This window comes from Typopeltis vanoorti, chromosome 8 (assembly GCF_054136105.1).
Source record: "Typopeltis vanoorti isolate ZY-2024b chromosome 8, IOZ_Tvanoo_1.0, whole genome shotgun sequence".
NCBI lineage: Eukaryota > Metazoa > Arthropoda > Arachnida > Uropygi > Thelyphonidae > Typopeltis > Typopeltis vanoorti.
The window spans coordinates 66,104,666-66,130,087 of record NC_143556.1 but is presented as its reverse complement, the minus strand read 5'-3'; the positions used below and the strand labels follow the sequence as shown (position 1 = coordinate 66,130,087).

Below are 25,422 nucleotides of genomic sequence, written 5' to 3'. Positions count from 1 at the left end.
GGTGTGAACAGAGTGAGGAGTAGGTTCTTTGCATGGAGAGTGGATGTTGAGTGGAATGCATTGCCTGAGTGTGTTGTCAATGTAGACACACTGAATCAGTTAGGGACAGTTGGATAAGCATTGTACAATAGTGTGTACCTCCCACAATTAGTCTGACTCCATGGAGGTCAGATGTTAATAATAAAAATTATAAATTCATGTGTTGCATATATTTCAAATATTTCGCAATTAATGTTACCAGTAGGTAATCTGATTTTTATTTTTTTAATTTTTTAGTTTATTCACTTATTTCTCCTGATAATGTACAAGGCATGAATTTCATGAAACTGACTGAAGTAATTAATAAGCTATTTCATGTGGTAAGAATACCAGCAACACAACTGTATTATGTCCTCACTTCATGGAAGCCCGTGCAATGAAAAGAAGCAGAAGATATGTATAACTACTGGTTTCTACAGAAATGCTTTCACATTTTACCCCTCAAATAGGGTATTTGAGGGCATACAAAAACATAATGGAATGGATTAACTGTAAAACTCCAAAATTATTAATTTTTAACAGTTAGACATATCACAACCCTCATGGGTTGAATTATTAAATAAGTTAGTATAGCATCATTCTTTTTACAAAATCTGATAAGGGACTTCCAGATGTAATTCAACTTTAGTCCTTGGTTCCATTTGATTGAACTGCTTCTTGAAATATCTTCTTAGTAAAGTAAAATCTATATGACATGCTGACATAGTCTTCACTGGATGCACATCTTGCTTCACATTCTTAATATGCTCTCCAGTTTGAATTTCTGAAGATCATGTCTACTCAGGTATTTTTTTTTAAACCAATATGGAGCTATTTAATAATGATTGTAGTTTCCAGAGTGGTTCAAATGCTTATAATGATGGTTTTGGAGGACGATGATGATAAAATTTCAGTATACACTGTGCAAGGATATTTGCATATGCATCGCATTAGACACAAACATCTGCAGGTCATCTAACTGAACCAAGAAGGCTACAGCGATGAGTATACACAGAGGCTGGAGGTAACTTAATATATTTGCATCTGTATGCCAATCTCAGGAGTATCAGAAACAAAGGGATTGAGTTTGCTAGTGAATAAATTGTGGCCTCAGATCACTGATATTAGTGAGACCTGGCTTTCAGATATGCTACCTAGCATGTGTAAAAAGTACTGTATTTTTAAGGACAACAAGATAAAAGAAGAGCGAAGATGCTGCTAATAATGAAGGATTTTAATCTAATTCAGGATAGAAAGCAATATTAGTAACAATGTGTGAATGCAATATTAGTAACAATGTGTGAATGCAATATTAGTAACAATGTTTCAATGTAGCAATGAGTTTGAAGCTATCTGGTGTGATGTGGAGTCTAATAAGATTAAATATATGATAAGATATTATAGATTTAGTGGATCAGTTGGTGAAGATGAATTGCATTACCAAATGTAGCATGATGGGTGACAAACAAGTAATTATTATTGAAGACTGTAATTATCTGAAAATGGATAGTAATAAAATCTCATGAGAAGAAAGAAAAATGTATTGAGCTGTTAGACAGAATTCTCAAGAAGCTTGTGACAGAGGGAATTCAAGGTCAGTGTTGGAGAAGATTATAGTGACTGGAAGGATGGGGTGGTGGAAGTTGCTAAGTGTATGGGAAGAGCTCAGAAAAGGTTGCATGCTAAATTACAAAGCAGAAAATTAAGAACAGCTGAGGAGAATACTAGGTTCAGTTGCTGGATGGGAAGGATAGCAGCAGTACATGGGAAGCATTAAAAAAAAAAAAAAAAAACTTAAACTATGCAATATTGGAATGCATCCCTAATCTGTGAGAAACAGATGTGCAGTCTTATTAAAGGAAGTGATTTTCAAAATAATGTGGAAGGAATACTCTGTGTGTGAGGATGTCGATTTATAAAAATTACAAATCTCATGCTAGAGAAGTTGAGTATTGCATGTTAAGCTAAGTCTGAATATGAAAAGAATTCTATCATTATGTTGTAAGTAAACTCTGTTTTTCAATCCTAACTAACAGACTGCTGGTTTGAATCTTGCTATAGACATGGATGTTTGTGATTGTGTGTAGGTCAGGAGATGAATTTTATTGTCCGATGGAAGTCTAAAGCAGCTTGAAAAAGTTCTACATTTTGGTATTTAGAACAGGGTTTTTCGGATTATATATAAAAAATAAATAAATAAAAAATTCCTTGGCACATACACAATGTGCTAATGTACTATACATTTACCTTTTGTGAGCAGGAGTCACATAAAAATGCCAATGAATAACCTTAATGAATGTCTGTGGTATGAAGGTGGTAGATGTAGAAGAGCTCGTAAGTTAATGAGCATCTGCTTTGCTAAGATCTGTCAACCTGGGAAAAGTAATACGGAGCTCAATACATCTGCACTGAACGATGTGACTCAGGTGGAGATACTAGAGTTGTTGCATGAACTTAAACAAGAAAAATTCAGCCATAAGGGCTAATGGGATTTGCACAGATGCTAAAGAGTGTTCAGCATACCTTTGATCCAGCTATAATAATGTGAGGCTCAGAACATGGAAGATACCACAGGAGTGGAAAGACTTTATGATAATCCTGTTGCACAAGGATGGTACAAAGGCTGATGTCCCCAACTACTGACCTATTAGTATCTCCAGGGTGGTGGTGAAGAAATTGGAAAAGTTGACGAGGGCTTGTATACAGAAATGGGATGACATAGGATCTATACTTTGCAATGAACAACATGGGTTTACTAATGGAAGGCTATGTTTGAGTAACTTGCTCAAACTTAATGATAATGTTATAGTTGAGTTAGACAAGAGGAATAGATACATCATGATACTTTTAGGTCTTTGCTAAGGCTTAACACGATAAAGCATGAAAGGATGTTCCATCAGGAAGAATATTTGAAACAGCTGCTTTGCTGATGCAAAGATATGCAGGTAAATGGGAATGTTGACATGCAGAATGATTTGAATACACTTTCAGGTAAACATTAGAGGCATAACTTTACACTTAATAGTATGTTGAGATTTCCAATAGTGAAATCTCACTATTGGAAATCTCAACCTGGAAATCTCACTGGAAATCTTTCCAGTGTGATACTTACAGAATGGCATCCAATCAGGCTAAGGATCTTTGCATTTTGATTGACAGGAAGATGACATTAAAGGGTCATAATACAAAGATTGCAAATACAACCCAGAGGATAATAGCAATGCTGAAACAAATTGACTTGTAAGGATAAGGAAGTAATTTTCCCTATATTAATAAAGACTTGATATGACAACCTGGAATATTATATGCAGATCTGGAGGCCTGATTTTCAAGGTGATGCAGATACTATGAATAGGATGCTTTTAAAGATGATACTGGAATTGTCAAATGTAGATTATGAAGAAAGATCAAGAATGTGTAGACTGGAGACACTGGCAAACAGGAAGGAGGAGTGATATGATAGACCCACAAACTTCTGAGAGGATCATATTGCACTGACAGATAGAAATTTTCATTTTACAGAAGGCGAAGGGAGAGAATAAGGAGACATCCTTGAAAATTGAGATTGAATGCAGTCAAGAAAAGGATGAGAGCTAGATTTTGCTCTCACAGAGTGGTGCATGACTGAAATGGCCTACCTTTCAAAGTGGTGAGTGCAAGTAGTGTGAAGGAATTCAAGAAAAGCTATGGCAGCTGGTGTGAGTGATGTGTAACCTCTTTCAGCAAGTACCTGACTTGGAGATCTCTAATAATAATAATATCTAATGTGTGAGATTACCCTTTTGACTTTCACAGCATTTCATTACCAGGGACAGTCAGTGAAAAGCATTTTTTTCTAATAATTAATTTATTTTTGTGTTGTAACTTCTCTTTTTTTGTTCTTCTATCAGTATTCAATGCTCTGTCACACTGTCCTAATCACTGCTACATTTTTGGTTCAGGTAAGGTAATGTAAGTCAAAACTGAGTCATGCAGTTTGATGCATCATGCAAGATACAATAGCATCTTGCATGACTTAAAGGAGGGCACTATTTGGTTTGTAGGTGTGAAATGTCTGATCAAGGAATGTGACTGGAGGCAGAGGGAAGAAGTTTTTTTTTTCTTTTCTTTGTCATATAGAAGTAAAAGAAGGAAACAACATTTGTTGTTTATATGAATAGGAAGAATCAAGTTCTCAAAGCTGACTTTCTAGTTTAATATTTTTACGATGATTCTGTCTCTGTTTATTCTTTTAACTTTAATACTTACTAATGGATCAGACTGGATATCATTTGGTGCAGACTGAATGTTTTTAGCAGTCATTCCTGATGTTGGATGAACATCATAGCCTACATCTTCAGCCCTTAATCTGAGCAGCTGAGGCAAATCTTCACCCTTCCATTCACCTGATGATGGCCATGGATATGATTGTATAACCCAATCTGCTGGATCTTCCCATGGGGCTCGTCTCCCATATAACTGTAATATATTTAAAACAGTGCATTAATTTTGATTCAGAATGAAAACTAACAAGGTTTCACTTATGTTATTATTATGTATAAATTATATGTTAGTGATACTAAGATAATACTTATTTTGAATTATGATTCACTTCTCTTGATACTTTTGAAATTACATCTGAAGACAATTACACGTTACGATGAGATAAAGAATGTTTTTCCAACCACAATTTTTGTTTTCTGGTTGTGCGTATCTGCACATAGTTAGGTCTTGTGTACAGACAGTTTTATTATTATTATTATTCATGGAGTAATGACATTATTTACCGATTATATTTTATATGTGCCATTATATTATCTGAAATTAAAACAGCTTAGGATATTAATCAGCCTACTAGCTATGTGGTGTTAATAAAAAATTATGGATGCAAAGTGTCATTTGAACTCAAAATAATGTTCAGATAACATTTGAAATAATATGGCTATAAAGCATAAAAATGGCTGATATTTCATCTTGGTGGTTAAGGATGGTTATAGTTCTCTTTGCATTGACATTCTCTATGGTTTGTGGAATTAGACATTTAATGCTCAAAGAAAGAAAGAATACTCTGTAGAGTTGCTAGTCTTGTATGTACATTACTAGTTTTTGTTTTTCTTTAGTATTTAAATTTTTAATTTTTATATTCTTAATTTTTTCAAAATTTATAGTGCATTTGATTCATAATTTTTTGTTTTTTTGGATGTATTTGTTTCATTTTCGACTATTAAAGATACATACGACATCCAGAAAGTAAGTTCCAATGGGCTGTCAGAGAAACGAAAATATACTTACAAAAAAAATTTATTGGAAATTAAAGTAGACATCTTTAACTACTTTTCTACATAATTTCCACCATTGTTCAGGCCCTTATCATAATGGGACACCAAGGGTTGTATACCTTTGTTGTAGAAGGTTGCTGGCTGTGATGCAAACCATGTATTGACTGCTTCTTTGACCTCATCATCGTCTTGAAACTGCTGGCCACCAAGGAAAGATTTCAGATATTTGAACAGGTGAAAGTCGCTTGGTGCGAGGTAAGGATTATATGGGGATGATGGAATTGTTCCTAGTCGAAGGTGGCGAGAAGTTGTTGTGTTATGCCAGCTGTGTGCTCTCTCGTTGCATGTTCTCCATAAAGCTGAATAATTTTCCGATGAATTTCAGCTGCTTTAATGTTCCTCGCATTCAAGAAACAGATGATTGACCTAATTTCACATGCGGTGGGCGATTCGATTTTTTTAGACATTATAATCACACCAAGAAGCATATGCACTGTAAGAATGTCTGAAAATGGCACCAAAGCCTTGCTAACGAATCAACAAACTTGGCACACATGCACACCATTGCGATCGCAGGGCTGCAGTGAAAATATTTAAAAACGGAAACTTACTTTCTGGATGTCCCTTGTATTTAAGTTTCACATAACTGAGCTTCATTTTCAACACCTTTCTGAAGAAAGCATGAAGTGCAGAAATTAAGTTATCAGCGAATAATAATAACATGGTAAGTCGATTAGAATTTAAGAAAAAGAAATAATAATGTACGGTGATTCTATAATTAAATTTGTTTTGACAATGAAATCACTTTCAAAAAAGAAAAGTAAGAGATGGTAGTGCTTGATATGAATGTCAATGACAGTGGCTATAACTACGTTTTCGATTCAGGTATTTTGGTGTGTCTATCTATATGTTCACTGGACATCCACAGATGACATACGGTCACTCTGATGCTCAGTGATGTGCCACACTAGGCCTCACCATGTAGTCCTGTTATTTGCTTTTCTGGAGACTTCAACTCTCTGAAGATTAGTTACTCCACACACACCATCCATCTCACTGATGGTCTACCCCTTCCTCTTTTTCTAGGAACTTGGCCTTCTATTACTGTTCTGAGAAGTCCTCCTTCCATCCTTTCAATATGTCCAAAATATTTTAACTTTCTTTTGTCAATATCCTTAAGGAGTCTTAAAGTTCTACTGATCTTTTCTAACACCTATTCATTTGTATGCATTTCAGTATATGATATCCTCAACAGCCTTCTGTAGCATCACATCTCAAAAGCAGATATCCTTTTCTTATCTGACTTCTCAAGGTTCCAAGTCTCATATCCATAAGTCGCTGTTGGAAAAACAACTGCATCCAAAATGCTCAGCTTTGTTCCTATGGAGATAGATTTGTCTAAAATCTGGAAGGATGGATCTCTGACTGTTGTTTTAGCCATTCCTGACATTCTTCTGAACAGCAATTCTTCACATTAATAATGGATCACAGGTACTCAAACTTGCTGACTTCCTCAATTCTTTTTCCATTAAGGTAAACTTGTTTCTTAAGAGCTTCCCTGTTTGTATTTCCTTTGAGAACCATAATCTTTGTCTTGCTAGGATTTAGTTGAAGTCCTCTGTTATTACTGATCTTGTTAATTATGTCAAGAATTTGTCCTAGTTCTTCCATGTCATTACAAAGGAGTACTCCTTTGTGTACTGTATCATCAGCATACCTCAGATTACTGATCAATCTGCCTCCTATCCTAATTCCTGTCTTGAGCTTATCCAATGCTTCACGCATGATGTCCTCCATATATATATGTGTATGTATATATATATCATCATCATCAAATTCCTGCCATGTACCCTCAAAGGGTGTACAGGATATGATAGTACTACATGAAAAAAATTACATCATTATTAATTTCCTATCTACAATTTTCCTCCAAATCAGTCTGTTACTTGTCAAGACTCCAACATTATCAGATCTTATATTTCTATCATCTAAAGCACTTTGTACTGTATCAATCCACCTATATCTTGGTCTTCCTCTGGGTCGTTTTGCTGCCAACCTGGCAGAGAACACTTGTTTTGCTAATCTTTCCTCGCCCATTCTGTTTAAGTGACCATACCACCTGAGATTAGCTCTGTTAACGCATTCCTGGATGCTGACAATGTCAAGTTCTTTCCTAATATCCTCGTTTTAAATATGATATTGCCATTGATGCCATCTGTTTACGCCTATAATCTTTCTCAGGACTCTCATATCTGTGGTCTCTAGTCTTTGGTCAAGTGTTTTACTTCTGACCCAGCTCTCAGATCCATAAGTTAAAACTGGTTTGAATACTGTCTTGTATACAGCTAATTTAGTGTTCCGACTAATTTCTCTCTTATTCCATATGAATTTATTCAATTGACTTCCCACCATACCAGCTTTGCTAATTCTGTTGTCTATTTCTATATTTAATTTACCATCTTCAGTAAAAATCGTGCCTAAGTAGCTGAAATGTTTTACTTGTTCCACAGGTTCTCCATTCACAACACAGTTGACATTTTCAATGATTCTGCCTATTTTCATTGTCTTTGTCTTTTTATTGCTGACCTTCATACCATATCTATTACAACAGCTATTCAATTTAGTCAGAGAATCTTGCAGACTTGTAGCAGATTTGTTTAGAAGTATAACATCCTCCGCATAAAGCAAAGAGCTGATATTAACATCTCCAATTTTGATATCATGTTTAATGCCACTTTCCTTCATAATGTGATCCATATAGATAATGAATAACAGAGGGGATAATGTACATCCTTGTCTCACACCAGATTTAACATTAAACCATCTTCCTGTACTTCCTTCAATTCTAACTGCTGACTTACAACTCAAATAAAGACTAAGTATTGCTTGATATAGTGCTCCATTCACACCATATAACTGCAGCGTATTGAATAGCTTCTCTCTTGGCACCTTGTCATATGCCTTTTCCAGATCAACAAAACTTAAATACGGATCTTTGTTATATTCCCATGCTTTCTCGACTATTTGTCGTAAAGTGAAGATCTGATCCTGACAGCATCTATTTGGCCTGAATCCAGCTTGTTCTTCACCAAGCTTTTCTTCCACAGTTCTTCTCAACCGTTTCTCAAGTATACTTGCATAGATCTTGCCAGGAACACTCAGTAGGGAAATACCTCTGTAATTCTCACATGCAGTTTTATTTCCCTTTTTATATATGGGTACTATGAGAGCTCTACTCCAATCATCGGGAATTCATCCCTCTGTCCAGGCTTTCTGAACTATGCAGTGCAGCCACTGTAAGACTCTTATACCACCAAACTTCAGCATTTCTGGTCGAATATCATCTACTCCTGCTGCCTTTTTCTACTTCAAGTATGGATATGTATTCCTGACTGCATGCCTGGTCAGTGTTTTTTACCACTGTGCTGTCATCACTGCTTGTTTCATTTAACAGTTTTTCAAAGTAATTACTCCATACTTCAAGGATATCTTTTTCTCCTGTTTTCATGTCACCTTTATCATCTCTAATTCCTTTTACAGCACTCTTTCCTGCATTCTTAAGCTTCTTCAACAACCTCCAGAATATTCTGCCACCTTCTTGATATTTATTTTCTATATTCTTGCCAAAGTCCTTCCATGACTTTTGTTTAGCTAGTTTTACACAGTGTTTAGCATTCTTGCATTTGTCTCTGTATTCTCTAAGAGCACAAGCTGACTTATTTGACAGGAACTTTTGGTATGCTTTCTTCTTTTCCTTCACTACTAAACAAGTGAGGAGAAAGTAAACATCCTTGCCTTACTCCTTTTCCAACCTGAAGCCAATTAGTCAATCCAACACCTGTTCTTACTGTGGCTCTTGCTCCCTGTACAAGTTGGCTATCAACCAGATAGTGTGTTGAAGAAAACCCATTCTTTTTGGTGTGTCTGAGAACAAAAAAGGATTTTATTTGTTTGTCTACACACAAATACCAGGAGCATTAGAAACAAAGTGGTTGAGTTTGTTGCTTTGGTGAATATGTTGTGGTCTAAAATTATTGGCATTAGTGAAACCTAGTTCTCAGAGTTGGATGTAGTAACTATAATAATCAAGTGTAATGAGTATAGTGTTTTCAGGAATGACAAAAGAGATAGGTGAGTAGTAGTACTCCTAATGATATCAGGTGACTTGAGTCTGGTTAAGGTAGAAACTCAAAAAGCAAAAATGGTAATGTCTCATGTAGCAGTGAGTTTGAGTATCTGGTGTGGAGGCTAACAGGATGATATATGAATGGATGTTGCTTCATGGCTGAGAGTTCAGTCACTAGAGACAAAGAAATGCAACACCAACTTACCCTGATGGGTACTAATCAAATTAATATCGTGAGTGACTTAAATTATCCAAATATTGATTCAATAGCATAGAAAATGCTTAAGAATGAAGGGGAATTTATTGAGTTGTTGCAAGACAAATTTCTCAAGCAACATGTGAAAGAAATAATAAAATAGATGTGATCATAACATTAGAAAGTATTTCTGTTAACTGACTGTTTTGCCACCAACTAGATCATACTATACTGACCTGCGAAGTAGCCAACTATATGGAAGTTCCATCCAGGACAGGATACATGCTGAACTACAAATCTAGAAATTATGACAAACTCAGGAAAATACAATATTTATTGTCAGTTATTGAATGGGAAGAATATCAGAAATATACCTGGGAAGCTTTTAGAAGATGCTTTACCCCTTTGAGTGGTGAGTTAAAAATACACAAAAAAAAAAATTGAAAAAGTCGCTAAGAGATTGCAGCACCCTCCCTGCAAAAACTCAAAAGAAGATGTAAATTTACAGCTTTACTATAGTTAAAATTTCAACGTATATATACGTCTATACTGTTTTGGGAATAGAAATATGCTAGCATATACAGTATATACATAATTCTTAACTGCACAAATAGCTCTCTTGTGAAAGACCCCTGCAGCTAACAGCCTGGCTTCATCCTTCCTAAAAAAGCTATAGACAACTATCAACAGAATTAGGGTGAATTAGGGCAGATGCAGCAATCACCTACATAAATGGAACATGGCAAACAGCCCTTACTGTGACTGCACCCATACTCTACAGAGTATGGGTGCAGTCACAGTAACTACACATTAGTGACTTCCCACAGCGATTTGTAGAAGACACATGGTGTCAAAGGAGACTCCACAGTGGATCTCAACATTGGACATTGAACTATACCTGAATTCTATCATAAGAATAAATAAAAAAAACTGCTCATAGGGTTAAATGATGTGGTATACAAATGTCCCTAAAGTATGAAGAACAAATAGGATGGGGACGAAATGGATGCACAATTTTATTAAGCAAGAAATTCATAAGATGATGATGATGTGGATAAGGAATATCACGAGAGGAGTTATGAGATATATAAACCTAAGTTTTAAAAGAGGTATACCGTGAGTAGACATATCGATACAAAATTAATAACGGAAAAAACTTGCATACAAAGATTATTTAATAGTATAATTTTTGCCTCTGTGTTACGGGAATCTTCAGTACATATTAAGCTCAAATTAAACAATAACTGACAATTCCAAAAATCACTAAATAGGAAGTAGCTGGTGTAAGGTAACTAAAAAGGTCAATAAATTTCCTTAAAAAAAAAAAAAAATCAATACAATAAAAAGTTAGGAAAGATTAGCTGATTTGTAAAGTACTATCTCCCATAAATTGGATAGATGTAAGCCGTCGGATCTGTTTAAGTTAGGAGAATGAAGTAGAATTTCACGTTTCTTTGTAAAGGCATTCCATGAGGTACTGACTTCTGTGAAGAACTCTTGTCTTTCTCCAGTGAACTCTGACTAGTGAAGATGGCATGATCTGCAAGTCCAGACTTTTCAGGTTTAAAGTATTCAATATAAGATTGGTGTTCTTCTAGCCGAATAGAGGCAGATCGTCCCGTTTGTCCGAAATAAGATAATCCACAAGAGCATGGAATCTGGTAGACACCTGGATGATTAAGATGTGGAAGCATGTCCTTAGGACAAGTGAGAAAGGTGGAGATTTTTCTAAACAGTCGAAAGGCAATAAAAATATTCAGTGGTTTTAAAATTTTTGCTATACCTTCACTTCATTTTGCTATGCCTTGTACATAAGGGATAGCAATGCGCATTATTTCTTCTGTGTTTGAAGAGGAAGACATATTAAAACTACTCAAAGTTCTTTTAATGCAGCAATTCTTATAACCATTAGATAGAAAGGAAGAAGTTATATATTGTAGTTCTTTCTGTAAAAGAAAGAACTACAATATATAACTACCAGATTCCATGCTCTTGTGGATTATCTTATTTCAGACAAATGGGAAGATCTGCTTCTATTCGGCTAGAAGAACACCAATCTTATATTGAATACTTTAAACCTGAAAAGTCTGGACTCGCAGAACATGCCATCTTCACTAGACAGAGTTCATTCGAGAAAGACGAGTTCTTCACAAAGGTTAGTTCCTCATGGAACACCTTTATAAAGAAACGTGAAACTCTACTTCATTCTCCTAATTTAAACAGATCCGACGGCTTACGGCTATCCAATTTATGGAAGATAGTACTTTACAAATCAGCTAATCTTTCCTAACTTTTTATTGTATTGATTTTTTTTTTTTTGATTTTTATTGATCTTTTTAGTTATCTTACACCAGCTACTTAGGTAGTGCTTTTTGGAATTGTCAGTTATTGTTTAATTTAAGCTTAACGTATACTGAAGATGCCTGTGACACACAGGGAAAAATTATACTATTAAATAATCTTTGTACGTGAGTTTTTTCCGTTATTAATTTTGTATCGATATATAAACCTAATAGTTAAGAAAAGTTATCATCATCAACTTCCTGATGAACCTACAGAATAATTATGATAGCACTACATGAAAAAGTAACACCATTACTAACTTCCGGTTAACAATTTTCCTCCAAATTAATATGTTATCTATCAAGATTCCAATATTATCTTTTCTTATTTCTATCTTTTTAAGGTGCTTCTTACTGTATCAATCAATCTGCAGCTTGATCTTTCTCCAGGTATTTTCCAAGCCAGCCTGGCAAAGAACACTTATTTTGCTAATCTCTCCTCTTCCATTCTGTTTAAGTGGCCATATTTTAGATTAGCTCTACTAAAACATTCCTGAATGCTACAATGGCAAGTTCTTTCCAATATCCTTATTTTTAACGTGATACTACCATTGATGCCATCTGTTCATCCACTAATCTTTCTCAGACCTCTCATATCAGAGGTCCCCAGTCTTTGACAGTGTTTTATTTCTAACCATCTCTCAGATCCATAAGTTAAAATTGGTTTGAACATATCTTGTATACAGCTAATTTAGTGTTTTGACTAATTTCTTTCTTATTCCATGTAAATATATTTAGCTGACCTCCTACCATAACAGCTTTACTAATTCTGTTGTCTATTTCCATATTTAATTTACCATCTTCAAAAAATATTGTGCCTAAATAGCTGAAATGTTTTACTTGTTCTATAGGTTCATCATTCACGATGCAGCTGATGTTTTTCAATGTTTCTGCCTATTTTCATTGTCTTTGTCTTTTTATTGCTGATTTTCATACCAAATTTATTACAATAGTTTTTCAGTTTAATCAGGAAATCTTGCAGACTTGGACTGGATTTATTCAGAAGTGTAACATCATCTGCATAAAGTAAAGAGCTAAGATTAACATCACCAATTTTGATATCAGATTTAATACCACTTTCTTTCATAATGTGATCCATAACAGTGGAAATAATGTGTACAACCTTGTCACACACCTGACTTAACATCAAACCATCTTCCTGTACCTCCTTCAATTCTAACTGCTGATTCACAACTCAAATAGAGACTATGCATTGCTTGATTTGAATAGCTTTCCTCTTGGTACCTTGTCATATGCCTTTTCCAGATCAACAAATCTTGTTATATTCCCAAGATTTCTCAACTAATTGTCTTAAAGTGAAAATCTAACCCTGACAACCTCTATTTGGCCTGAATCCAGCTTGTTCTTCACCAAGCTTCTCTTCCACAATTTTTCTTAGCTGTTTCTCAAGCATACTTGCATAAATATTAGCAGGAACACTCAGCAGGGAAAAACCTCTGTAATTCTCACATTCAGTTTTTATTTCCCTTTTTATAGATGAGTACTATGAGAGCTCTGCTCCAATCATTTTCAGGACTGGGGCAACTCATCCTGAAAATAGTTCAGGTGCAAACTTATTTGCTTACATTTGGATGAAGGATTAAACCAAGTATATAATGTCTTGGTATCTTTAATTTATAGTATAACCCAAGTGCAAAAACTTCCAACATCTTTATCTTCAGTTTTTATGTCACCTTTATCATTTCTGAATTCCTTTTACAGTAATGTTTTTCCATTTCTAAGCTTTCTCAATAGCCTCCAGAATATTTTGTTACCTTCCTGATATTTATTTTTTATGTTCTTACCAAAGTCTTCCCATAACTTTTGTTTAGCAAGTTTTACACAGTGCTTTTCTTTTTTGCATTTTTCTCTGCATTCCATGCACAAGTTGATTTACTTGCCAGGAAGATTCAATATACTTTCTTCTTTTCCTTCACTACGTCTTTAACTTCCTGAGTAATTTCTATGGAGTTCACCCCATGCCTCTCTGGCTGAATCAATGTTTTCTTCAGGATTTGCCATTGACTCTCCAAGGGTTGGTTCTTGCTTTCAAACTGTTTCATTTTTTTCTTCAATGATATTTCAGTCTACAGTTCACCTGTGAAAGCTGCTGAACATTGATTCATTTTAAAACTTTCTTACACACTCTTCTTTTCAATATGAAATTCAATTTTATCCTGCTCACTTCCTATTTCAAATACCCTGTATATTCTTGTGTCCTGAACCAGTCAGAAAATATCCCTATCAACTATAACATTGTCAGTGAGGTTGCTTATTTCTTGCATCTTCTTTCCATGTGAATTAGTGTCCATTTTTCTTGCTGGAACATGTATGTTAGTAATAACTAGTCTATGACCTGAAGAGAAATCCAGCAGGCACTTGCCATTATTATTAGCGTTGTGCTTTTCTCTAGATTTGCCAAAAACATTTTTATATGTCTAGTAATCATTTCCTACTCTTCTGTTTAGTTCACTAACAAGGACCAACTTTTCGTTTTTCATTGAGCTAGCTGCCTTCTCTAATGCCTCAAAAAATTCCTCCATTCCATTTCTTCTGTGGGACCATAAGCCCAAATAAGTCTCATTTGGCCAGTTCCCCATTCTGATATGTTCCCACATCACTCTACTTGATATTTCCATCATTCAAGAAGATTATTCTCATATTTAGTGTTGAATACTATATGGCTACTCCTTCTTTTCCTTGATTGTCATTGCCAGAATATAATATTTTGCATTTGTTGCTAAGAAAGATCTCCTGTTTTTGTCTTCTTTGTTTCAGTCACAACTATTTTGTTAATATGGTACTTATCCAATTCTTTCCCATTGATGCTTCTTACGTTGATAGTGCCAATCTTAAACTCTTGTGATGCTGAGTTGAGACTTGTTCTGAGATTTGTTCCAGTAGCTGACTTTTCACTGTTTGCTCTGGTTCCCTGATGCCCCAGCTGGCATGAAATTCTATCATGTTGTGCTATCATTTTACATTGTGGTTTAAGCCAATAAGAAAAGATTTTGGTTGGCTAAATTCCAAATTGCCAGCCCGTCCTCATTCATTCAATATCCAGGTAAATACCCTAACAGGGTGCACCTCAAGACGGTGAGGATTGGACATTAGATCAAAGCCCCAGTTAGTGCTCCTCATTCCTTAAAAAGCTATGCAGAGGTCTCCTCCCAGTTATTCAACTTTGACCCTTATAAAAAGGGTGCTTAAGTTGGGGAAAATTAAGTTGTAATATTAAAATAAATTAAAATAGGCTAAAGGCACCCAAAATAATTTTTATCATGATGCTGCAAGTAAAAGAAAGAAAGAATGAATGCAGAAGAATACTTAGTGAGCCAAGCGCTGTGGACATGTCTGAGAAGAGCTCCTGATTGAGATAAGTTATTCTAGGAATAATTAAGTATATATGCATAATTGTTTGAGTAACTGTAAATGTTGTGCACTACTGGTATTATTAGTGTGGGGGATTTTTCTTGCCTAAACTTATTATGAAATCGTTATTATTAGACCTAGTAACCTGTAGTGAAAAAAAAAAAAATGGCGCCAGCATTGTCATTCCATGATGTTAATTTAGATTTCAGTCATTTCATTAAGTGCGAGGTCTGTTATATGTATTCATTCGATTACATAAATGATTTGTGGATGTTTAGTGTAGATGGAAGAAAGGTATGTGCGAAGTGTGACCTGAACGAGGAACTCATGAATGTAAACATGAAATTGATGACAGAAAGTGTTAGTAACGAGAATGTTGCAGGGAACATGTGTGCATGTGTGAAAGAGAAGAATGGTGAGAAAAGAGAGGCGAAAAAATGTTAAAAAATCAGTAAAAAAAAAAAAAAAAGAGCGATTTGAAAACCGTACCGGATGTTAAAAGGGATAAAAGTGAGGTGAGAGTGGCTGAAGGAAACGAAATTGAGAGAACGAATGAAACTAGAAATGGCGTGACACAGAAATCGAAAGTGAAAAAAATCGAAAGAATGAATGATGGCGAAAGTTGGACTGAAAGTACTGAAACAAAGAAAGATGAATGAGAGTGAAAGGGAGAATAATAGCGAAAGTACAGAAACAAAGAAAGATAAATGAGAGTGAAAGTGAGAAGAATGATAGTGAAAGTTGGACATATGTTGGACCGAAAGTACGGAAATGAAGGAGGATGAATGAGAGTGAAAGTGAGAAGAGGGGGCCAAGAGTTAGAAAGTTCGAAAGATTTAATGATAGAGAGAATGTGTCGTGAGATTCGGAAGTTGAATTGGATTGGATGAGGCAAGAAATGAAATGGATGAGGAATGAAATTAAGAGAATTCAGGTCAAAACTATTAAAATAAATCATGATGGCATGAAAGAGTTAACGAAAGATGAGCGGGTGGCGTTGTATGGCGACTCCATTATTAAAGGTGTGCTAGAGGATAGAATGCACAAAGTATGTTTTCCAGCTGGTAAAATTAGTAGAGTAATTGAGGCATTGGATACGAGGCGGGAGTGAGCAAAAGAGTTAATAGTATTAATTGGTACAAATGATTTGAGAGAGAACAAAGAGCATGTCAGAATGTATATCAGGAGGCTGCTTGGAAGGAATAAAGAAAATAGTGTGACAGGAAGGGTAGTCAGTGTGTTGCCTAGGTATGAATGTGGTGAAATGAGGCAGAGAGCAAGGATTATGAATAATATGCTGGCTGAAATGTGTGAGGAGATGGGAGTACAGTTTGTTAATGTGTGGAATGAGTTTGAGGGATGAAGTGAGCTGTATGGGAGCGATGGACTGTATTTGAGTGGTTATGGTGTGAGTCGCTTGGAGAGACTGCTGCTGGAAGGTAGAGAAATGAATAGAGAGAATGAATCGGATCGAGAGGGGAGTAATGTGGAAGAGCAGGAGAGCAAGACAGGAGAGATTGAAGAAGTGGTTATGAATGAGGAAGTGAGTGGTATGAGTATAGAAAATGAGAGAATGGATGTGCAAGAGAAGCAGGAAACGGGGAGGCTCAGGGTGGACAGGGGTACACAGCATGAGAAAGGTGGATGCTCCAAGAGGAGGTGAGAGCATGTGTAGGCAGGAAGGGAATGGGATGACCAGGGATCAAGAGGAAACAGTTGGAATTGAAAAGGGTTCTGAAATGAATAAGCAGAAATGGCCCAAGTCTAGCATGGAGAAATCACATCGAGTGAGTGGTATCAGTGAAACTAGCTGTAGATCCAGAAATGAGCTGTTGTGTTTGTATACCAATGCTAGAAGTATAAGGAACAAGGCAGATGAAATGGTTGCACTAATTGCATCTGTTCACCCAAAGATTGTCGGAATAAGTGAGACATGGTTGGATGAAGATGACATCCAGACAGGAATAGAGATGGAAGGGTATGATATGTTTCATGAGGATAGAAGGAGTAAAAAGTGAGGGGGAGTGCTATTGATGATAGAGAAAGAGTTATGTCCATACAAGGTAGAGATGCAAGAGGGAAATAGGGCCAGTGGTTTTGAGTCAGTATGGTGTGAGATAGAGATGAATAGAATCAAATATTTGGTGGGATGTTGTTATAGACCTGGTAATGTGAATGGTGGTGATAGTGAAATGTATAGTCAAATTAGCCAAGTAAATAAGAAAAGGGTGATCATTATGGGTGATTTTAATTATGGCAATATAGACTGGAATGATGAGATAGCAACTGGAAGTAAAGAAGATGAGTTTCTTGAGTTTTTGAGGGATAACTACCTCAGACAGTATGTAACAGAAAGCACACGAGGATTAAGGGTCTTGGATTTGGTTATCTCATCAGAGGATGTAATTATAAATGAGGTGTCAAATCATCCACCAATTGGTGAGAGTGACCATGAGGTGATTACCTGGGTGGTTACCAGCAATGCAAGGACCACTGTGAGAAAAGGGTATATGTGGAACTACAAGGGGGGGGGTTGATTACGAAGAGCTCAGTGGACAGCTTGCGGGTGTAGTGTAGAATGAGGAGTTAGCTGGAAAAGTCAATGTAGCTTGGGGGATTTTCAAAAACTATCTAGTAGATGCAATGTCTAAATGTATTCCAAGGGTGAGAAGGTTAAATAAGGTAGGTGTGAGATGGATGAATAAAGAGATTAAGTATGTGATACAGAGAAAAAGGGCATTGTGGAGGCAGCATAAGAGAAGTGGATATAACCAATTTCATGAGGTCTACAAAGACCAGGCAAGGAGAGTGACTTGGTTGGTGAGAGTAGCTAAAGAGAGGTATGAACAGCAATTAGCTAATGAAGCCAAAAAGAATCCTAGGGAGTTCTTTCGATATGTAGCCAGCAAAAGAAAGAATGATTATGGAAGGATGACATTGATTGGAGAAAATGGTATAAAGACAGCTGTTGTAGAATGTGTGGTGGAGATACTTAATGAGCAGTTCATAAAGATCTTTCAATCTTGTGAATGTGGCTTCGTGGAGAGATTGAGAGCACTTGATGATGGGGAGGAGAGACTAACTGTAAGTGAGCAAGAGGTGTTTGGGTAGTTGAGTAAACTAGATGTAAATAAGGCTGTGGGACTTGATAATATATCACCACATATTCTGAAGGAATGTGCCAGAGAGTTCACACCTGCCTTGACATATTTTTTTAATATGAGTCTTGCACTTGGTCAAGTTCCTAAAGAGTGGAAGGAGGGCAAGATTGTGCCATTTCATAAAGGAGGTGATCGAACTCAAGCATCAAACTATAGGCCTATCTCTGTGTCAGGTTTTGTGGTTAAGTTGTTGGAGAAGCTTGTGAGAACTAGGATCCATAGTTGGGTTGACAACAATGGTATAATCTTTGATGGACAGCATGGATTTGCTAAAGGGAGATCATGTTTTAGTAATCTACTTACTTATTACAATAAAGTGACTGCTTCCTTGGACAGAGGAGAAGGAATACACAGTAATATACTTGGATTTCACAAAATCTTTTGATAGAGTACCTCATGATAAGTTGACAGTCAGACTAGAGCAGATGGGGTTGGATATTAGATTAGTGCTTTGCATTGGAGACTGGCTACCTGATAGGTATCAACAAGTTGTGTATGGGGGTGGTGCGATATCCAGGAAAAGGAAAGTCACTAGTGGAGTACCTCAGGGGTCTGTTTTAGGGCCATTACTATTTAACTTGTATATTAATGATATTGGCGAAGATTTGGATGGAGATGTTCAGTTGTTTGCAGATGATGCAGAGTTGGGACAAACCATAAAGAGTAGTGAGGATGTTGTGGCCTGGCAAGAAGACTTGAATAAATTGAGTGATTGGGCACAGAAATGGGGATGCGAGTTCAATGTTGCAAAATGTAAGGTTTTAAAATTTGGAAAACAAAGATGGGATGCAGAATTTAGGCTTGGTGAGAATATATTGTTAGAGGTAGAGGAAATAAGAGATCTGGGGGGTGATAGTGGATAAGTATCTAAAATTCAGGGGACACAATGACAAAATTGTGAAGACAACACAAAGGCTTCTGGGAATGATGCGGAGGACACTGACGTGTAGAAGGTAGGGAGATACTTGTTCTGTTGTATAAGGCTTTGATTTGGCCACACATGGACTATTGTGCCCAGATTTGGTCACCAGGTTTTCAGAAGGATGAAGAGATGTTGGAAAGGTCCAAAGGGGACTGACTAAGCTAGTTTCTGACCTCTGGAATGTTGAGTATGAGGAAAGATTGAGAAGATGTAATTTGCAGAGTCTGGTGGAAAGGAGGAAGAGGGGAGATATGATAGAAACTTACAAGTTGGTAAGGGGTTGTTATAAGATCAATGCTGGAGAAGTTTTACAGAGAATAGTGGGAGATCAGGGGAGAACTAGAGGTCATCCCTGGAAACTGTATAAAGAGGGTGTGAGTAGGGGAGTAAGAGGCAGGTTTTTTTCATGCAGAGTTGTGAATGATTAGAATGCCTTGCCTGAGAGTGTGGTGTCTGCAAGGAGTTTGAGTGTGTTCAAGACACTGTATGATGAGATGTATGTGTGATAAAATGACCTCCCAGATGAGTCTTTGACTCCATGAGGTCTTGGGATAATAATAATAATAAATGCAGATAGTATCCTCGTGTCAAAAGCAGATGTGTTAGTTCGAATATTCAGTACTCACAAGATCCATCAACCTGGTGATGCAACATAGTGTGCAGTACTAACACTAAATTTGATTAAGAGATAGAGATGCATGAGAAGGAGGTGCTGGAGCTGGAGCTTAACCTGGATAAGAATTCAGAATAGGGACATAGGGGATATCATATGCTAAAGGAATATTAAACTGAACTGGCTATGCCTTTGACATGTTTGTAAAATTTGAGTCTTAGTTCAGGAAAGATACTACCAGAATGGAAAGAATGTATGATAATCACATTGCACAAGGGTGGTGCAAAGACTGATGTGTCTCATTATCAACCTATCAATACTTCTGGAGTGACTGTGAAGATTTTAGAGAAGTTAGCAAGAACTTACATACAGAAATGGTTGAACAAAGAAGCTATACTTTGCAAGGAACAGAATTAGTTTACTAAAGGGAGATCATGTCTAAACAATCTATTAATATTTTATAATGTTATGGCTGAGTTGGATAAAGGGATTGGATACACTATGATACTGTTGAACTTTGCTAAGGCACACAAAAAATCTGAGAATGAGATTAGAAAATGGCTACTTATTGGCTTAGAAAAATGGATTTGCTAAAGGGAGGTCATGTTTTAGTAATCTACTTACTTATTACAATAAAGTGACTGCTTCCTTGGACAGAGGAGAAGGATACACAGTAATATACTTGGATTTCGCAAAGGCTTTTGATAGAGTACCTCATGATAAGTTGACAGTCAAACTAGAGCAGATGGGGTTGGATATTAGATTAGTGCATTGGATTGGAGACTGGCTATCTGATAGGTATCAACAAGTTGTGTATGGGGGTGCAATATCCAGGAAAAGGAAAGTCACTGGTGGAGTGCCTCAGGGGTCTGTTTTAGGGCCATTACTATTTAACTTATATATTAATGATATTGGTGAAGATTTGGATGGAGATATTCAGTTGTTTGCAGATGATGCAAAGTTGGGACAAACCATAAAGAGTAGTGAAGATGTTGTGGCCTTGCAAGAAGACTTGAATAAATTGAGTGATTGGGCAAGCAAATGGGGATGTGAGTTCAATGTTGCAAAATGTAAAGTTTTAAAATTTGGAAAACAAAGATGGGATGCAGAATTTATGCTTGGTGAAAATATATTGTTGGAAGTAGAGGAAATAAGAGATCTGGGGGTGATAGTGGATAAGGATCTAAAATTTAGGGGTGACACATTGTCAAAATTGTGATGACAACACAAAGGCTTCTGGGAATAATTCAGAGGATACTGACGTGTAGAAGTAGGGAGATACTTGTTCCAATGTATAAGGCTTTGATTAGGCCACACTTGGACTATTGTGCCCAGATTTGGTCACCGGGTTTTCAGAAGGATGAAGAGATGTTGGAAAGGGTCCAAAGGCGACTGACTAAGGTAGTTTCTGACCTCTGGAATGTTGAGTATGAGGAAAGATTGAAAAGATGTAATTTGCAGAGTCTCGTGGAGAGAAGGAAGAGGGGAGATATGATAGAGACCTACAAGTTGGTAAGGGGTTGTTATAAGATCAATGGTGGAGAAGTTCTACAGAGAATAGTGGGAGATCAGGGGAGAATCAGAGGTCATCCCTGGAAACTGTATAAGGAGGGTGTGAGTAAGGGAGTGAGAGGCAGGTTTTTTTCGTGCAGAGTTGTGAGTGATTGGAATGCCTTGCCTGAGAGCGTGGTGTCTGCAAGTAGTTTGAATGTGTTTAAGACACGGTATGATGAGATGTGTGTGTAAGATAAAAGGACCTCCTAGATGAGTCTTTGACTCCATGAGTCAAAGACTCATCTAGGAGGTCCTTTTATCATCATCTTGTTGTCAAGAGTCAAAGACTCATCTTGTTTATTATTATTAAACAAGAGTCTTTGACTCTTGTTTAATAATAATAATAATAACTGGGTGGCTGATTTATAGGATGGCTGGTGTGAATCTGCCTGATTTAAGGTGACCAATGGTGTGTCCCAGACATCAGTCCTTGGATGATTATTGTTTAATCTATATATTAATGATACTGGGAATAGTCTGACAGGAGATAAATTGTTTGCTGATGCAAAGATACGCAAGGCAATCAGAGATGTTACTGATATACAGCATTTACAGAGTGATTTCAATAGGTTGAAATTGTGAGCTGTCAATGTTAGTAAGCATAAAGTTATGCACTGGTATGATGATGAATGGAATATTATATTAGGATTATGCTTGGAGTAACTGACAAGGCTTGAGATCTTGGAATTATGGTGGATAGGAAGTTGAAATTCCAGGGTCACCTAGCAAAAATTGCAAATATAACTCAGAGGATAATTGTAATGTTAAAAGGAAATACAGTATAATGATTTAGAAGTAATTTTGTCTCCTTAGAATTCGTGTGTACAGGCTTAAGTGCTGTAAGGACATCATGTTGGAGGCTTAATGGATTTTTTACAATACTCAAAAAGAATTAAAATAGAATTTAATACTTCCTATATTTCGTCCTAGTCACTAGGACATCTACGGGGATTATAAAAACAATGTAACATGCACACACAAATCTTACAATACTAAGCCCAACCACGTTGGTGACACTAAAGTCCTATCTAGGTGGAGCGCCCTCTAAGGGCAGTAGTAGGTGGCCTGGAATGTAAGGTGGGATCTCTGGTGATGAGTGTTTCCCAAATCTTCGGAAGCTTAATGCAACCATATTTATTAAGATTTGGTTGGTTTCTGAGAGCTGCTGCTGCTTCTAAGAAAAGTCTCTCTTTCTTGAATTTGCTATGGTGGAGCATGGTGGTTTTCTTCCATGATACTCTGTGGGTGGTGTCCATAACATGGTCAGCCAAGCCCGAATGGCCATAGTTGTGTTTACAGATGTAAGACTTGTGTTCCTCCAGGCGGATGGATGCTGATCTGCCTGTCTGTCCAAAGTACACCAGCTTACAGGAACATGACATAGATGTCCTAGTGACTAGGACGAAATATAGGAAGTATTAAATTCTATTTTAATTCTTTTTGAGTGTTGTAAAAAAAATCCATTAAGCCTCCAACATGATGTCTCCTTAGAAGGCCTTGATATGACCACACCTGCACTACTATGGGCAGATTTGGTCTCCCGGATTCCAAAAAGATAAAGAAGCTTTGGAAAGGCTACAAAGATATCAGGATTATAGAATGTAGATTATGAGGATTAAGAATATACAGACAATGATAGACAGGAGAAGAGGTCTGTAAACTTTTCAGAGGGCAGAGGATATTGGGTAATAAAATTTTTCATTATATGGAAAGTGGGGAGAAGACAAGGAGGCATCTGTGGAATTTTGCCAATTGAAGGCAGTGAGTGCATTTAGTGTGAATCAATTTAAGAGAAGGTATGACAGCTAGTGTGAGTGATGCATGGCCTTTCTCAGTGAGTCCTTGACTCCCTGGAGGACTAATAATTATCCATAAATAAATAGCGCAATTGGAAGAACGACAGTACGTTGTGCCCTTCGATTGGAAAAAGTTCGATTCTCGTCATGATGGGAGGAATCTTTATGTGGACGTTTTCAATGAAAGATGAGTTAGCCGATCTCATACGGAGGCAGCAGGGTTTTTTCTCCCGGAAACTCTGGTTTTTCATCCTGCATACAGACAAATCGGCCCTTCAGAACATGCACAATTTACAGACTAAGTAAATTGTGTGTGTTCTGAAAGTCTACTGGTCTGTAAATTTACAGACTAGTAGACTTTCGGTGTAGTGGTGGAGATGGAGAGATGTACAATAGGTGTCCTCCCGCAATGAGTCTTCGGACTCCTTGGAGGTGTCATGAATAATAAGAAATAAATGTTGTTAAAAACAAGCTTAACTACTACTTAAGGAGGAGGGCATACACTGGCTTGAGATTCCTCCCAATTTCTGAAAAAACGTTAGGTTAAAACAAGTTTGTTCTACTCCCTTTGGACAATAAAAAAGCATTAGAGTAATTATTAAAAAAACACTTCAAATGCCTCGTAAAATTTTGATATAAGAAGCTGTAAAAATGTTAATATTCACTGAGATTTATGGTTATTATCCTAGTCCCTACTTAAATGGTATGATTTTTTTCTTTATTCAGAAACATCTGATGCAGAGAATTATGGAAAAATATTCATTAAAATAATTTAGCAGTAAATTGCATGTAATGACAATACAGATTTTATGTCTTCAATAATTAAATTTCATCAATAACAATTACCTGCACTCCTTCTCTGACAGCTTCAAGAACATAAGGTACTATACTGTAATTCCATAGTTCTGTAAACCATACTTGAGATTCCATGAAATCCATAGGGCAAGAGAGGAAAAGTTGTGGTCCTGTGGGGAAAAAAAAAAAAAAAAGTGTAATACTGTAAAATTTATATAAAACATATTCAAAACTTCTTGTGCAACTCATCAGTTGGTTTCCATAATATCTAATTCTGAAAATTATTATTATTATGTGACACCTCCAGGGAGTCCAAGGACCCATCAAGGGAGGGCTCCTACTCTACAACTCTGTCTCCATCAACTACAACGAACTGCAACTATACCAACGCCATCTACTGCTGGCTACCACCACTAGTATTTTCACACACACAATCACAATGATGATCCTACATTATTTTCGCCTTTCTCTATTTCTTCCACTCCCCTGCTCTTTGTATACTTAACCTCAAATTCAGAGATTTTTTTCTCCTTCTGGCATCTGTCCCAAGATGAGCAGGGAAGTTCTGGGGTATCCCTCAAACTAACAATGAGTCGTCGCGAACCGACTGTTCTCACTTCTTATCTTCATTCCCTATAGACTTGATTCTGTTGTTTTTAGATTAAGCCCTGTTTTTGCAAGCTCTCTGAGGTCTGAGAAGTTGGGGATTACATCATTCATTTTCTCACAGAATCGTCTTGTTAATTCAGTTCAGTTTATTCTAAATCAGTATAAGAATGCCGTGGGAATTTTTATAGAATTGCAGTGGCAGGAATTCTGATTGGTAGTATTATTTAATTTAATTTTAGGCGCCCCCTATACAATGTATAGGGGGTGCCTAAATTTTCTTTGCCTAGGGGCATCAGATACTCTTGGACCGGCCCTGTGTATAGAGACTATCTATGTTGTTCATAGTTTCTTTAAGCTTCAGTGTTTTTAGTGTTTTTTTTTTTTTTTATAATGTCATCTGATGAAGGTGACATTATAAAACTGGCTTATAACGCTGTTATAAGCCAAAACTAGCTGTGTTTTACTATTAAACCTTTTTTACTTAACTCTCGGTTTAAGTCATTCAACTCTATTTTTACAATATATATATATATATATATGTATATATATGTATATATATATATATATATATATGTATATATATATATATATATATATATATATGTAAAAAGTTTTTTTACCTTGGGGATAATATATATTAAGGATACCAAGTAATTTTAT

The 25,422-nt window shown here is 36.4% G+C and overlaps 1 protein-coding gene across 1 annotated transcript in view; it reads right to left on the bottom strand.

Moving 5' to 3' along the window:
- The window catches only part of LOC150104065 (uncharacterized), a 387,411-nt gene that overhangs the window by 11,339 nt on the left and 350,650 nt on the right, over nt 1-25,422 (bottom strand). Inside the window, 2 exon segments of the mRNA XM_090396391.1 lie at nt 4,267-4,476; nt 24,205-24,323. Coding sequence (XP_090252517.1) covers nt 4,267-4,476; nt 24,205-24,323 — 329 coding nt within the window.